Raw genomic sequence first — 18302 nt, forward strand, 5'->3', positions numbered from 1 at the left:
GGCGGTTGAAAAATTGTTCAAATAGTAATTTAGCTGAAGGTTTTTGACAGCGCTGATCAATAATGCTAGAATCACTAACAGCCAGTCCCAGGCCGTTTGAGGTGCCATAAAACAAAGTGATTAGATTAGATAGATAGATATGTTTCTATGTGGTAGTTCCTGCTATAGTTACTGTCACCAAGAGCACGTTTTGCCATTTTTACACACAAAGACTCAAAAGCTTAAACCATTGCTGTCCCAGCTGCTGATACAAGTAAAAAGACTAAGGATGCAATGTGGAAGTCAAGCTCTGTTTTTGTGATTTACTTAACTGTAATCCAAGGAACAACATATGACATTTGAAACATATTTATGATTCAGATTCTGGGCGGGGATTGCCTGCACGCGGCTCTCAACATGGAGACGCAGCTACCCGTGCTAACATGGGGAACGGGAGGGTGAGCATTATGCTTCTGCAGTAACAGCAGTGCAGAGTGGAGGTCACTAGCCAGCCAGTCGATCATAAAGGGGTCTGACATGCACTGAAATACATGCATGTCCTGCCCAGCTACCAAAACAAAGCATAGATTACTGCACACTCAGAGACTGGACGTGCTGCTCAGGACAACTATATTTTTATACAGCAAATTGATGTTTGCTGGTTCTGAATGTCTTATATGGAACCTTCAATACATGGGTTGCTACTGCAGGAATCTGAAATCGGGTTTCCTACAGTGAGACAGAAGCAATTCCATATCTTCTTATAACAGCTCAACTTTTGTTTGGCATTGAGAAGATGCTACCTGTGCATTTGTGCCAGTGCCAGTCTATTTGTGGGTGGGTGTGTTTATGCATTCCCCTCCTCTCGAGGGGTATCACTCAGCATTCCCTCTCCGCTAAAAGTGCTGAGTGTGAGGGATGGTGTCAGATGACAAATCTAAGGGACAAACTGCATCTAAAGCAGACACTCTTTATAGTCCGTCCTTCACCCCTCTCTCCCTCTCTCCCTCCTTCCTTCTATGTCTCTCTTCTTCGTCCCTTATATCTCCCTGTAACTCCTCCATTCTTCCTCCTTTTTATTTATCTATCCCCTTACTTCCTGCCAGATTAAGACAATGTGATGTGGTGCATCAAAGAGATGACAGTGAGTCATCAAACTCCCCCCCATGATTACTGACAAAGCATTGCACTGTGGGTAACCTCCTTAATAGGAAACTATCTGTGGGTGACATCATTACAAAAGGACACTTTGTACATACACATGTCACACACACACATGCTTTACATAGAAATACACACACACACACACACACACACACACACACACACACACACACACACACACACACATACATTATGCAGATGCATACAAAGGGGTGTAGAGATTGTTCATTGTTCCCACTGATGTTATATTGAGAACAAAGCTCTGATGAAAGATTTCCAAAGTCTTTTGTATAATCTGAAAAAAGGATAGTCAAGCTAAGGACAAGGATTATTTGTGAGCTGTATGAAAATGCATCAGAGCAATATGCTCACACAGACACTTGAGAAAAATGATATTTGTCTGTGTACTGAACTGTGTACTGCATCTTGAGAAGTGTTGTTTTTTTTTCAGAAAGCAGAACAGTCACATTATTAAACGATAAAAAGTTTCAATCTGAAATGAATTACTTGAATCAATCATTTGTCCTTCCCTTCACTTCTGTTGCCTTTCTTCACTTCCTCGTCGTCTCTTTCTTTAGCTCTTTTTTTCCATAACTCTTGGTTGTCGCTTGCTTTCTCACATCTCATCTATGGACATTCACCCCCTGCTATCACCCATGGCAGCTTTTCCTCCCCTCTACTCTCCTCTTTTTTTTATCATGCTCTCCCTGTCTCCCTCCTCCCCTCCTCACATCACTCCCTGCTAGCCTTTATCTCGCTCAGAGGGGGGCCGGGAGCCATGTTTCTACCTAACGATGCATTGCCAAGGGGAAAGAAAAATTTGACAGTTAACAACCTCCTCTCGCTTATTCCCAGGCATTGCACACATGCACACACCGATGTGTGAGACAGGGGCAAAGACACACTAGAGTCACACTCAACCTGGCAATGCGGCCAGGTTGAGTCAGCCCGTTGTGCTCTGCATGTCATTTCTCATTTTCTTTTTATGAATTGATATAAAAGTAATTGGCTTCACGAGACTTGACAGTGTGAACACATGGCCATTAACAAGCATACACATACAATACCGTATACATTTGTCAATCGTGTACACTTTCATTTATGTAAACATCAAGGAATGAGCTGCCAGGAAACAGCATTTTGAGCACTCTTGATGTTAAAAAAGGACAGATTGTGTTATGTTATGATGAGGCTTTCTGCATGAAATGATGATTATTAGCAATGATACATACAGTATGTCTTTGGAAGAGAACAACACAATTCTGTCCGTGGTCACCTATTGTTAAGAAAAAACGGGATTTGTTAAATAGGTGGAATGGACCATTAATGCCTACATACTTTCATTCATGCTACAAGTTGAAATCTTTGCTATTTTGACTTTGCATGGATTGGATGGGGGATCAGATGTAGATATGAGAATCAACGAGACGACAGACTGCAACAAATATCTATTGGATTTTTCAATTTGATGCGGCTGTCACAGGGTGAATACATTTAACATTTTTTCATTACCTTGGATAACTGACGGATAGGATTAACTGCCTGATTTGCAACCTTTGTTGACTCAAGGCTACAATTCATAAAACCCTGTGAGCGATATTAGATTCCATACAGACTTTTCCACATATCCTGTCAAAGATATTGAAGTTGATTTGATATGAATCTCTACATCCATCACACAGTGCAAACCTGGTGTTAACCAACCTCATCATTTTATGTTCAGAATCCCCAAACGAAAACCCTCCACTTTGTTTGCCTGCGACCCAAATACCCCCTAATATGCCGGAGCAGCCGGTAAAGAGAGGAATATCCCGGGAAAAAACCAACAAGTGTCAATAATGGCTGCTCTAGCTTTGATACTTTGATTGACTCAAACACATGCATATTAACTTATTGATTTACAGACTAATTATATATTTATATCAAGGACTTCTTTGCATATATGTGCATATATTTACCCATTGTGATGGTTTGTGTGCCTTTAATTTGAATGCAGATTTTCCCAGCTTTCATTTTGGCTTGAGTCTCCCCTCTCTTTCCTTCTCTCTCTTGTTGCCTAACCCTGCTCCCCCCTCCTCTCTTTATAATGAGATGACATGGCTACTGTGTTCATCTTCAACTCAGTGACAGCCTCTCTGCTGCCAATTAGCAGTGTAGTCGCCAGCTATGTGTTTGCCTTCAGAGATTACATCTCTGTTTGTGTACACAACCCGCAAATGAGCTGTTCCACTCAAAGGCCAGAGATCTAGTCAACAAATGTACTTTATAGTGAGCTGTGACTCTGTGTGTTAGTTTGAATATTATATATACAGTATATGACAGAGCATAGAAATGAATTCTCTGAAATGTTTTTGCATTTATCTGACTACTAAGTTGTGTTATGTGTTTATTTTTGGATTAGCGCATAGGACAGAAGGCTTTCTTTGTGGTTCTGCACCAGTTTGTCTTTATATTCAGTGTAATGAAGTTGTGTGTTACTGTTTTAAATAAAAATAAAAGGCAAATAATTGGAAAAAGAAATACTAAAAAGAGGAATTACTTTGTACCTATAAACATTCATATGTCTTAGAAAAAGTTGAGCATAGTTGAAGTGAAAGCAGAGCACACTTTTCCAACACTGTATTTGTTGAAACATTTGAGCTCTCCTGAGAAGGGCATGTCTAATGTCAATACCTATCCTAGGGAGAACACGTTATTTGATACTTATAGCACGCGGTGTGTTAAAGAAGTGTGAACACTGACACATATAGCCAGGTCTAGCAGGGAGTGGTCCCTATCCAACCACTAACACTGTAAAAAGACTAACACTGTCCACTAATCTAAAATCATATTTGAAAATATGTGTGTGTGCATGTGTTGTTTTACTGAATTCACTGGTCAATTTGTAGCAGCTCCTAAATCAGCACCATGGACAGCGAATTTGTCCCTGTTTGCTTTACTGCAAGAAAACTCTACAGTCATGTATGTATGGGCTGCAAAGGTTTGTAAGTAATGTAAGACACATATTTAGTGAACTATTCTCTACTGTACGAGTGAACCATAGGTATTTAAGTACTCGGTGTACTTGGTGCTATGCTCACACACACTCGCCAGTAGTTTATACATGTGTCGAGTTGTAGCGAATCGAGTGCACCTCTACAGGGCTTACACAGTAATTGCACGCAGCTTTTTATCAACATAAGACGAAACGTGCAGTGCAGATGCAGCACAATTCTATTTACATGCATGTAAACATTACCACGTTTTCAAAACCTCCTGTCCCGATTGATAATAGAGTCCTGTAACTGGGATATCCCACTTATGGTGCTTATGTTTCATTTGATCTTCCTTGTAATTAATAGGCTAATTGTTATTGCCTATTGTGTGTGTATCTACAGGGACTTTTTAGATTAATATATCATGTGTCTAAACACCTACAAACTACTCAGGGTATTTTAAAGCCCCAAACACGCCCGACACTGCATGTTTGTAAGCTCATCTAAGTTAGTTTATAAGCAACAATAAATCTCCTGATATATTTAATTTGTTTGACTTAGAGACGAGGGCAGTGGCAGCCTGTTTCAGATTTATGAGAGCCTTCTCACGCTGTGGCAAATGGCAGTCTGTTCAGCGATCTGTCCTGGCAGAAAAATAACGCCTCCTATAGCGGTGAATCATCTTAGCTTCCATTTGACTGAAAACAAGCAGTTAATCTGATTCCCCATTAATTTTAATAAAAGTCAGAGATGTCATGGTAGTACTGACATTGTGACTGTGCCATGGAAACACTGATGTTTAAATAGAATAGGTTATTCTATCTTAGTAGAAGTATATTTAGTTTAGATACATAGGCATCATGTGAACACGAAGGACAATGGTTGAAATGTAATTACCTGCAGAACCTTACGGATGGTTTATACAGTTGTCGTATTCTCTGGAGTAAATGCAGAGCATGCATAAATCATTAAGTTGCTGATTGATAAACTGTCACGGTATGTAATGCACATATTTTACAACAGTGTTGAATGCAGTTAAATTGAGGCCCTGGTCTAATGTTAAATGTTCTGTTTAAGACATAGAATATTAAATGGCTCCCCTGCCAATGTTGTTGTTGTAGAGGACACCTGAGGACCGGTCAAAAGGATCCTCATAAGGATTACAGCTTGATATAAGTGACATTTGTGACCACACAAGGGGCAGCGCCTCACATGGTAGCTACCTTCCAAAATGAGCACTTGACATTTCACTATGAAGAGCACTGGCACTTATCTGGAGAGGGGAGGAGGAACACGTGATGCTTTAAGAAGCTTTAGGAATGAAGAAATAATTTACAAAAGGGGTCAGTTTAGAAACCTCCTACTGTTGTCGCACGCACGCACGCACGCACGCACGCACGCACGCACGCACACACGCACGCACACACGTACGTGCAAAAGTTGGTACCCTCTTATGTCTGTCAATTCACTTCACATTGAATGGGCCACACACTTTAGCTTTGTAGTTATTGTGGATGCTTGATTTCCCGTTGTGAATGGACTCAACAAAGAACTGTTGCTGGCAGAGAAAGCCTGTTAAGCTCTTTGCACATCATAGAAAACTGTGCCGAAGGGCCTGTCTGCGATATTATCATCGTCATGATTGTCGATCTGGATTAGGTTTAGGGACTGATGTACTGTGTGTGACATATACTCAGATTCTGACATGTGCCTGCACACTCACTAATGTCCATACAAATGCATGCACACTCACATGTGCAGGCTCCACTTCAGAGGGGAAAAAACATAGTTACTCTCAACTGCAGACTCTCAGAAAATAATCCAGACTGAGGAACTCACGCAGACACATGCTAGCTCACAAATGGGATTACTTACACATGGGATTACTCACACAGAGACAAACATGGATCTTCAGCCTCTATTCAACAACAACACTGCAGTGGGGGAGGAACTTGTCTCAGGATGTTGATGTGTGTGTTGAGAGGCCAGTGGAAAAGCACACACATGCAACATCACTACGTGTTTTCTTTATCTCTTTTTTACCTATTCAAGTCCAGTAAATAGCAGAAGACCAACCAATGTCTTCTCTCACTTTCAGTTCGGGTAAACACTGTTGCTTTTCTACGCTCAGCGGATTTTTGCCTCTCCTTTTAAAACCATGTATTTTTGGGTGCATGCTTTCATTAGTGTGTATTGTTAAAGCAAGCTTGTGTATGTGTCTGCATATGTTGGCCTAGCCCTGTGCGAGGATCTGAGCGTGCTTGCTCAGGCTAATCTATCAAAACAAGTGTTTGTGATTGCTAGGGAATGGATGACCTTTGGGGCCTCCCTGGAGTCCCCTGTCACATTATGTGGTGGAGATGGGGGACAGGAGGGGAAAGAGCTGACAAAGAATGCAGGGAAGACACTTGCTGGGTGAATAAGTGTGGTTTTTTTAAACATCATTGTGCTTATGGAAAGGTTTTGCTGAGCATGCTTGCTCTTTTTCAGCGCCGTTGTACTTCATATTCATGCACTTGCTCACAGTCTCACCTGGAAGCTACCCAGTTTAGCCCTGCAGTCTCCTGCTATACTTTATATCTCTGAGCTGCTCCACTGGAGTCAAAAGAGAGAGTGCTCTGCTCAAGGGCACACTGCCAGTAAATGTTAAGAGAAGACTCAGTGTTTACACATTCACTTTAGTCACCCAGAATCTCCCAGCTGGTCACAGAACGGCTAAATTTCAGTGTTTTGGTCACAAGCCATTTGTCTAATCTTTAGGCTTGCACCATACCAGCTGAGGGGAAAAATGTGTCTCTTAAATAGCAAATGAAATATATCCCTTTTACACTCTTGCACATTTTCACTTTGTCTTGTTTAAAATACTGACAGTAACTAGGACTATGTTCTCTTACTCAGTATGAGCTACAACACAATTCTTAAATAAAAACATGGACGACAAATTACCAAGTCTTTCTGGGTATGTGTTCAAAATACATGCCAAAATATGGTGTACAGGAACTCAACACGATGTAAATTAAAGCCAGATGTTGTGTCTAGCTGCCAATACACACTGCAGATTCATCAGTGAATTTGGAAAACACTCTTTAACCATTAGTGCATCACTATATTGCCAGAAAAAGTGATGCTGCCAACTGAGCAAGTTTGTAGATAGCTTGTAGACACCACCCACACACAGACACACAGACACACAGACACACACACACACAGACACACACACACACACACACACACACACACACACACACACACACACACACACACACACACACACACACACACACACACACACACACACACACACACACACACACACACACACACACGTGCACATAGAGCTGCAATGGCATTTAGGCGGTGACATTTTCCAAGTGACATTTTGTCTGTGGCCAAACCCATACTCACTGAGTGTGAACCCAATCATGCTGTCTTCTACACTGCTGTCATGAAGCCAACACTCACACACAAGCTCACACACGCACACAGGGTACTGTCAATTTGTGTATAGACTTAATCAGGCCAGATTTAAAGAATCTAGAGCTGATAGACTTTGATACATTTTCTGTACCTGTCTAATGAACCACTTCTGAGCAGAAATCCAGACATTGGTCCTTTGCAGCTATCTTCGCTATACACACCCTTACATGATAATAAGGCTATTTCCATACCGTCCTGACCCCGACAGTAAGGAGGCTGTACAGTAGAGATACTTTTGTTGTTAGCAAGCAAGGAAAGTTATAGAAAGCAACTCCTCTGTAAACTCAGACTGCGGTATTTAGTTTTACATACTGTAGTTTCAGCTCTGCAGGGAAAAAAATAATGTGTTGTGCTTTGATCTGTGTGTGTGTGTGTGTGTGTGTGTGTGTGTGTGTGTGTGTGTGTGTGTGTGTGTGTGTGTGTGTGTGTGTGTGTGTGTGTGTGTGTGTGTGTGTGTGTGTGTGTGTGTGTGTGTGTGTGTGTGTGTGTGTGTGTGTGTGTGTGTGTGTGTGTGTGTGTGTGTGTGTGTGTGTGTGTGTGTGTGTGTGTGTGTGTGTGTGTGGAGTCTTTTATCAGGGGAATACAATATTATGTTTGTCGATGTCTGCTTGCCTTAGTGGGTATTAAACAGAGAGCAGGGGAAAGAGAGGAATGTGGTGAGAGTATTTACAAAGGAAACCGTGGGTTGTATTGCCTGCCTTTTTATAATATACTGTGCACTAAATTACACAATTCTTCAAAATGTAAATACTGTTTTACACAGTATTCAGAGGGAGAGAGAGAGAGTTGCATTAGTAAATTGCAAATCTAAATCTCTGACTCTGGACAGTTAATCCTGAAGGAGTTAATCACCAAGCACTTTACCAACAGGTTCACACACTCCAAATCAAACATGCACCAATGAACACACACACAGGCATTCAAGGGCTTGAAAAAATAGGCTTAACAAAATCTACTAAGCCATTTTTCTGTGGGCTGCCAATTAAAAAGTGTGCTTCCGCTCCTACAGAGTTTTGACAATAGTCATTTGTATAAAGGTTTTCATAACAGCATGACTCAAGGACCAGACTTTTGAAAAGGCCAGATAACAACAGGTGCACTGAGGTAGGACAAGTAAGAAAATATGTAAAAACAGTCTGGCAATAAAGACACTTTCTCTACATTTTGCACGTGTGCATGAAACATGACATGCGCTGCCATTCTCTTACATGACTTGAAGTGACATTTTAACATGGCTTTAACATGGCTATACTCAGCATGTATCAGGAATGCTGGTATTCCCTTTTATTTGGATTTAGTCCTATGTTGCTTTGACAGACCAAATATATGCTAAGATATGGCTAATAATTGGCACAGACAGGTGTGTGTGTGCGTGTGTGTGTGTACCAGCCTGACATCCCACTTAGTTTGTTTTCAGGCTGCTCAGGTTTTCCTATTTCAGCACACAAGTCTCCAAACTCTCACACACACACACACACACACACACACACACACACACACACACACACACACACACACACACACACACACACACACACACACACACACACACACACACACACAATGAAAAAGAGACGGACGCACAGAAACAAGGACAGTCTGAAAGATTGACAGAGTAAGGGAGAGAGCAAAATTGGAGACTAAGAGAGAGATGATTTCATTTTGCCTGCTGAGCCCTTAAATAATTTAACGAGGGAGAGATCTGTCAGAGTACTGCTGTGTTTGTGTGTTGAATATTTATAATGCATATAAAACTGTTATGGCCCAGCTGTCGGCAGTCATACGTCTAAAGTCTATGCAGTCCTTTAAAGATACATTAAAACCCAAAATCCAAAACAATACAGAATCTTCTGCTGCTTATCACCAGTTGTTTTTTGGTGGATTGCCCATAGTTTGGAAGTTATATTTATAAGAATATGGCTTATTTTTTCTGTGTTTTTCATGCAGTGACAAACCATTAGCCTGGACCCAGCCTCATGAATTGCTTATTTTGCGCTGTTTAGTGATGTGGCTCTTTGATTTGTCTGTCTTTGAAGCTGTTTTCCTGAACTTTCTCTTTGCATGGACCAGAGATACTTTAATCCTGCACTCATATTTATCAAACAACCCAGAATGACTCCTAGGACTCGCACTGAAAGTTTTAGTGGAACTAAAAATAATCCAAACGCAGTACAACATGCAAGATGGTTATACGGTTTCCCACACCACTTTGAGCCAAGAGCACAAATTCTCCTTTGAGAGTCTACACCATCAACATTTTACAACACTTTAATACTCAAATAAATTAAATAGATGTCGTATTTTATGAAGTTATTCACTAGCTTTAACCTTTTAAACACATGTATCATATATATATATATCTCAACCAATACCTTTGGTCAGGTTATACGTATACAGCTGCCTCCTTAGTGAAACACACTGCCAGTATACTGAGTCACACTATGCAAATGGTATTATTCGTAACTGGCTCCAAAGCTATCCACTCCAAACCCAATTTAAACAAGCATCGGTCATAAAAGAAGGAGACTCATCCATCCCAAAATATGGATGTGGACCTTACTGAATACTTGGCCTATTTCCAGTCACGCAGCTTCAGAGCTTCTGTCCTAAAAACAGACTGGCCTGTCTCTGTGAGACATTTGCTTTCATTGCTAATGACGTTAAATGTGAACACTAATTCATTGAATCCTCGAGTTTATTTTTCTTCTGTGATGCTTGTAGTAGTTATAACAGGCCTTATGTACTCCTAGGATAGTACCTGACGTTACTTAAAGTCTGTTTGCTTCATTGTTATTCACTAAATGTTAGTATGTTTTCACAAAACAGGCTTTATTCACAAGGCGTCATTGTAAAAACAAATGTCTGAAATGTTTGAAATGTTTGAATTGATCAGGTTCTCCATCTACATTTGAGAATAAATAAAACATACATTAGAAACCGTCGCCTCTCATTTTGGAGTGAAATGACAGAGGCACTTTTTGGTACTTCAGGTATAAAAACTATTTACTGAATGACTTTCTCTTCCTGATGGTTTCTGTTCTGGTATTGCCTTAAGTTGTTGGTTGATCTTCACTTGGGTATGTATTTGTTGTTAGGCCCATAGCACTGACAGACTCCTTGTTTCTTTTATGTCTTGGTTAGTAGTGAATGTGTTGTTCATGAGCCCCAATCCCTTATAGGGAAAGGCCTTAATATCTGTACTGATGTGCTGCACATTGCATTACGGGCTTGCCTGTAATCACATTAGAGAAAATCCCTTAGGTTTTGCAACTAAGGTAAATTAAATTGTGTTAGAAGTGGACTGAGACAGAAAGGCCAGTCATCAGTGCGATATGAAGGACTATCCCTGGTGTACCACAATAATGAATCAGGTGTTATTGAAAAATAAACGTGTTAATGAGCAGAGTTAATGCAGAATAAAGCCAACCTGAGCTGTGTAATATTTCTTTGTCTAGTATCACCATTTGCCAGATGGCTAGGGTACCTGCAAACACACCTACACACAGATTCACACACAAGCAGAAACACACAATCAATGCAAGCATGAAACACAGTCCTGTTCTCCTCTCGGTGTGAGGACCCACACTGACCATACAGACTACCCCATCAATTCCTATTAACCCTCTCTGACCACCCAGTAACAGCCTGTTAGTCGTCAGACTGCACACTTTGATGACCTACCATTCTTGCTGTAGCTTTGTATGAATTACAAACAACATAACAGGCAACAGTTTTCAGTTTTATCTCCAAGTACACAGTTTTAAACCTGTTATTTTTATCACAACGTTTTTAAACACAATTCTGGCAACTTCTACAGACGGTCGAGTTGTTTTAAAACTAATAGAACTAATGTGCAAGCCTTCAAAAAAACTAATCAAGTTTCAATTAATGGGATTTATTCTTGAAACTAAAACTAATCCAAGTGACAGAAGGCATGCAAATCCGTATTGAAAAGTTTTTAATTGAAAGTGAATGCATCATATGATCGGCTCTTCTGATTGGTCTGTATTGAGGCAGACCAATCAGTCACGTCAAATAGCCAACCAATCGGATCCTTAACAATGAACTGATCATTGAAGTCATCAGAAAACTAAATTAAAGGCAAAACATTTCCTTTGCTATACATATAACATATTTCAACACCTGTAAATTGATAAAGCATTTTGAATGTCAACGCCATAGCCTTTATTTTAGGTCATTTATTATGTTCTCTCTTCAAGGTTAAGAAGAAAACCCTCACACACGGTCTCAGACGTAGAATACCCACATTGTTTGGAATAAAAAGTCAGTAACATGATAAGGCTATTCTAGTAATCTGTCTTTCTTCTCTCTCTCTGTATCTTGTTCTCCCTTTCTTGCATACACACAGGGAGTGGATCAGGTGTCCTTCCCTCGGCCATCATATCATGTGACTTATCAACAGAGACGTCTCCTGTCTTCCCATGCTTTCTCCCTCGGGTTCTTTCCCTCCCATTGTGGCTCCTCTCCTGGCTCATGGTCGTCTTCTTACACGCATGATGAATAGGGGCAGAAATTAATCTCTGCTAAATTTGAACCATACCTATGCTACATGAACCACAGCTGTAAGTTTAGAAAGCCGGTAGAGGGGTGATACTGCGTGGGGAATTTTAATATGCACGGGAGTGACTTGAGGAGAGGGGAGAGTGACCTTTTTACCAGCTCCCATTCAACACTCTTCTTTCACACTCATCTCTTCTCAGTTGTTTTCATTCGTCTTCGCTAAATTGAGGAAGGGGAGAGAAAGAATAGAAGAGAGAGAGGGAAAGAGTTACTTCTCAACCAGAAGGTCATAGCTCTTTTTGATAGCCTTTTGTCTCCCATCCAAAAACAGCACTGTTAATAGCTGCCCATAGGCCACTTTATAATGATTGAGCCTTATCTGTAGACACACACACACACACACACACACACACACACACACACACACACACACACACACACACACACACACACACACACACACACACACACACACACACACACACACACACACACACACACACTTTAAGGAGAAAGAACTATACAGCCATGGCTGCTATTAATCCCGTTTAAAGCTCTGATACATGGGCTACTGCTATGTCATGCTGCATTCTGTCCTGATATGTATTCCCCACTGTATTAATTGTGTTGTGAAATGCTGCTTGTGTTTTCTTTTACTAGTTTTGGAACATTATTGAAATATAATATTACAAAACATGTTCCTGTCTTCTAACCGAGCATTGGATTACAAGCACTCATGTAGAAGGTGCCATCATGAAAATGTCACTCAGCAATGTAGTGATAGTGCTTCCAAATCAACATCTTTTAAATGTTTCTAATTAGCTTCGTTATTTTCAGTTTGTTTGCGGGTAGGATTTTATGTTGGAGAATGTGGGTTATCCTTTTTTGATTTCCTCCAATGTTTCTTCACTTGAGTTTTCAAACACATCTATTGTGTTGAGGAGAAGATGCAGAGAGCTGTAACAATGTATTTCTGGCTTTGCAGCTGTTGATTAGCATAAGTTGCCCAATGAAATAAATGCTGGGGTGTCAGTTAAGTAACTACTGCTCTCTAAGAAACATGAGGAGACTGAAAAGATCCCTGCTTTGGTTTGCTTTTCATATCATAGAGCTAAATGCACACCAGACACCCCTGTGTGGAGGTACCTGCAAAGGGCAAGGACTCTGTGTGGGTGGAGTCAGGACCCAATTCATAATGCCGTAGGTCTACTGTTGCCATAGAGACCTCTGTGGGCGCTGCTTTTTGTCTCCTATTCATTCCTGAGAAGGAGGCGGTGACATGCACGAAACACATGCACGACGTAGGGGAATCGTACACCCTGTGCATTATGATAGAAACACACAGAGGAAGAGCAAAGAGCACCAGCTCAAACTCCCAACTCCTCATGGATCTATACAACTGCAGTCTGTGCTCATATCAAGGTAAAATACACTTCTACACACAACACCATTGTTTTGCAATTACACACATGCTAACGACGTGTGTAAGTTGTGAACTCTATAGGTTCAGAAAGTGTGGACCTATAAAGTTATGATCCAGCCTTAGCATTTTTGCCAGTTTTTGGTTGGAAGCATGTAACATTTTAAAGTGAGGTAGAGCAGACAAAAGGCCTCCAGCAGAGAAACAGCTTGGTTGTCGTCTTTTAAATGTATAGCAAGAGAAGAAAACGACTGCTCGTCTCCAAATGTACTTCTCTAAGTGTATAATCACACAGCTGTTATACACATATTGAGGCTTCTAGCAGCTGTGTGGCACAGGTAGTTATACAAGACGCCTTTATGTCTATCTGTGTTTCAATATTTATAACTCACACCAATTCATCTTGGCATTCAAAGTTGAATTCCCAACTAACACTTCTTTTTGATTTCAATTACATTCACATTGTGTCAGACATTGTTGCAGAAAATGCTAAGCTTACTTACAATAAGTCCTCACAAAACCGGCACGTGGAATTAACTCCGCTTTATCATTTTCAGACAGAGTGAGAAAGATTTTACTTATTGAAAGTATTCAGCTGGTAGATGTGTGCTGAAACATTTGAGACTTAATGAAACGTTTTCTAAAGATTTCACTAGTTATTATGGCAGTGTTGCTGACTGTTCTGACACTGTGTTAGAGAAGCGGGTTTTCCCTGTATTTACTGCTGTTCAAGCAACAAAGTGTGTACGCCAAAAATAACTGCACAAAGCATCTTCTGTTCCTACATATTTTGCATGATGGTTTCAAATGTGCTCTTTGCTTCTTTGGTTTCAATCAGTTAAACTATCTCATCTGGCAGAAACACTGCTACCATCCCTTTGCTATTCATATGAAAGCGCTTTTGAAAATCTTTGTCAGTAGCATTTCATCCTCAAAGTCATCATTGATCGTAACATATCAACAGCATACCTGTTCCTAAAGCAGAGGGTTCGAATGAATGAAATGTGTTGCAAGGTTATGCATAATTTAACACATTTTACCCCAAGACAGAGCTGGCCAAACAGGTTTCTGTTTTTTCATCACAGCATTACCATGTGATCTAAAAAGGCGTTTAATGCGCTTTACTGTTGAGGCATTATATATCATCAATTAGCATAATGCTGCCTTGGGTGCAGGGATTTGCATTTTTACACCTTGAGGATTTAAAACCGTTGCAGCCGTGCTAAACAAGGTGACAAAGCAGTCTGCTGTGGGGAGCAGAGCAGGAGTTTGAAGCCAGGCACCTCGCTGTAAAACAAAACTGTAATTCAGAGTTACTGGTCCAGAGGGTTAAATAGACCCTGCTCAAATTCCCAGCATCCATTTGCTTTGCAAATGATAGTGCTGCCTGAACCTGCTACTTTGTTGTTCACATGTAGGAGGTGTATCTTGTTGTAGGAATGGAGAGAAGATAAAAAAGAGATGGGGTTTGCTGGGCTAGTTATAGTAATTAAAAAACATCTCCCAAACTTATAGCATACGAGAATTGTGCTGAAGCTAAAGAAAATTCCTACTGGGAGATTAATGTACTATCACTGCTAGTACTACATATGAATGTGTCGGGGGGCTTGCTTTTTGGCACTTAAGTGAATGCTTGAGAGTGTGTATGTGAGAGGAAGAGAGGAAAAGGGAGACGGCAGGGACACAATGTGGTTACAAGAGGAAAAGAGGGGAAGAGGAAAAGAGTGTGCATATTTATGAGTAAGTAGTTGCTGTAAGCGAGCATGAAAAAGGGGTGAGGGGAAAGGGAGGGAGATGAATTGCATTGTGCTCTGTAGTGTTGGGGAGGAAAGGGGATTGAGGTTGGAGACTTGAGATAGCGACTGGGGATCAACACATTCAGAGCTTCAAATGGCTTTGAGAAAACCAATCAAACCAGCATACACTCTCTGAACCTCGCACACACATGCGCTCTGTCTATATCTTCAGTGGGGTGAGTTCACTGCGCTATTGATCTGCGTCCATGTGGCTGTGATTAACTTGAATGCAACACGCACACATGCATGCACACGCTTACACACAGTGATCACTGCTTTAAAATCTCAGCCGTCTGGCTCATAGCTAAATGACTGATATGGAGCCGTCCGTAAGACACTTAAACAGCTAATGCATCGGCACACACAAACAGGATTGGGTGAGGAGTGATGTATTCAGGGGTAATCTACCATGCATGCAGCATTAAGCAGGCAGCTCCCAGCAGAGTGTTGGCATGGGTGAAACCCGACAGGAACATGCAACCCGCCAGACTGTGGCCACACATCAAATCACTTGAGGCTGCGTGTTGACAGGAAGAAGAAGCGGGTAAAAAACAACAACGCAAGCATGTGCTTTAAGGAAAAGTCCTTCTTGATGTTCATGAGGTTAAGTGCTTATCACATTTGTGTTTTTAACACCATGTGACCGGTCTTCACAATTCTGCAAAACTATGGCAGTAATGGAAATAGACTTTTCTTCCCCATTGTCAGAAAGGCTGAGGTACACGGAGGAGTGGTGGTAGTAGAGTTAGTTTGTATTATTCTTATTCCCCACATCTAGTCCACTTTTACCAGCCAGTAAAAATGTCATCATTTTGTCAACAAAGGGTTTTCTGTTATCAGCTACCCTGTGGAGAAAAATGCACTTAAACCATTGTGTTGTACTTCTTAAGATTGTGTTTGGTAACAAATAAAGTAAAAATCCAATCCGTTCAGGATTTCCACAATGTCCCACAGTTACTCGTTGTTGGTCATATTTACCATTTGTACCCCAGCTTCAGGGGGAGTGCTTAAACTACTCAAGTTGACAGCATCACACAGCACACAGCCGTTACGATTAAAGAGCATCTTAGAGCACGCTCAACAAGTCACTCTGCCTCACCCCTTTTCCTACCTGTCAATCACACTCTTGTTAATGATCACACTTCAGTTTTAACTGTCACGGCAAAGCTGTCTTCCATCCCTAGGCGGTTTCCGTGACCTGAGGCTGACAATGTTTCACTTCTCCCCTCGACAAGTAGGCAGCAGTCCCAAAGCAGCTTATTATTCACTTCGAAATTCTGTTCTCATACTGTCAAGTTCCTCAAAAGGTTACTTATCATACATTGACATTGAAAAGGGATATCTAGAGTTTTAATAACTTTATACACATACCCTTTCCCACTGATGGACAATCAGTGGGAAAGTAGTAAATCCACACAGAGCTGTCTGCTCTTTCTAACACACTCTTTGTCTTTTTCTATCTCTTCAGGAGCTTCAGTTTGAACGCCTGACAAGGGAACTTGAGGCTGAGCGTCAGATTGTCGCCACCCAGCTGGAGCGATGCAAGCTGGGATCAGAGGCTGACAGCATGAGCAGCATCAGGTAACATGCAAACCCTTTTCATCTGTGTGAATGGTGGGGAGGGGAACGAGGTAGCACAAGCTCCCCATCTTTTCTGTGTTGTGTTGGTGTTGTGTAGAAACGGTATGTGCCTGTGCGTGTCCCTGAACATTTACAGGTAAAACATACATTCTGTGTGTTTATGAGACTGTGGGGGGTAATAATTTCCCCCTCTTTTATCAATCATACACAATATTGTGTACATGTGCATCTTAGGTCTGTATGTATGTCAGTGTGCACCCCCCATCCCCCAACTGCTCTCACAAGTGTATGTGGTAGCATGATGGAAAAGGTTCTGGGTCCTTTATGACACTAACGCTGACTGCACCATTATACCCCCCCCCCCCCCCCCACACCCACACACACACACACACAGACTGCAGAATACACACCCTTGGTGTTTTCTCCCCAGATCTGTGGATTGATGCTTCTGTAAAAGAACAGTGTTCCCCCTGCTGTGGGGTGCATTTATCAGCTGGATGGATTAGGACAACACTGTGGTTGCAGGCAAAATCACACACACAGACAAACACACACACACTCACTCACTCACTCACTCACTCACTCACTCACTCACTCACTCACTCACTCACTCACTCACTCACTCACTCACTCACTCACTCACTCACTCACACATACACATACACACATACACACAGATAAACACTCACACACACACACACTCACACACACACACACACACACACACACACACACACACACACACACATACACACAGATAAACACACACACAAGTACACATACACAGCGATGGTCTTGCATGGGCGAGCTTTACACACACTGTACAGACAGACGCATGACATAACGATGTGAGAATATGATCACACTTGCCAAACATACACACTCACATTCAGCACTGTCACACCTTGATACGTTCCTGAGGGCTTGATACATATACACATCAACACAAGCCTCAACAACATTGGTGAGGGTGTGACAACACACACCTTCACCCACACGCTTATGATCAGAAACAGTACTCTTAGAGACTTCGCTTTACAACCGAGAATTAGGTCAGGCCTCAGTATTACACTGATTGGAACCCCTTTCATCATATTACAGCATTAATTAGCATAGTATCCGCAGCCCTGAAACCCTTCAAAATACTTAATTATGTCCCCCAATTAAAGACTGACCTTTCTATTGGAAAATAATTTTCTGATGAGGGGAAGAGAGCTCTCAACATAAAGAGGGAGGGAAGATGAATGAAGGATGGATGGAAGAGGGCAGATGTATGTGAATAGTTTGCTAATTTTGCATTTCATGCTAACAGCTCAAAACTTCAGTGCAACCTCCCCCCTTCTCTTGCTCAATATCTCTCCTCCATATGTTCCTTCACACAGGGGAATA

General features: G+C 41.3%; 1 protein-coding gene across 1 annotated transcript in view; it reads left to right on the forward strand.

Annotated features, from left to right (window-relative positions):
- ctnnd2a (catenin (cadherin-associated protein), delta 2a) overlaps positions 1-18302 on the forward strand; it is a 190715-nt gene that overhangs the window by 44224 nt on the left and 128189 nt on the right. The window contains exon 3 of the mRNA XM_063912108.1: positions 16801-16913. Coding sequence (XP_063768178.1) covers positions 16801-16913 — 113 coding nt within the window. The remainder of the gene's footprint in view (positions 1-16800; positions 16914-18302) is intronic.

The sequence above is a fragment of the Eleginops maclovinus genome, chromosome 21 (genome assembly GCF_036324505.1).
Source record: "Eleginops maclovinus isolate JMC-PN-2008 ecotype Puerto Natales chromosome 21, JC_Emac_rtc_rv5, whole genome shotgun sequence".
In the NCBI taxonomy this organism is placed as follows: domain Eukaryota; kingdom Metazoa; phylum Chordata; class Actinopteri; order Perciformes; family Eleginopidae; genus Eleginops; species Eleginops maclovinus.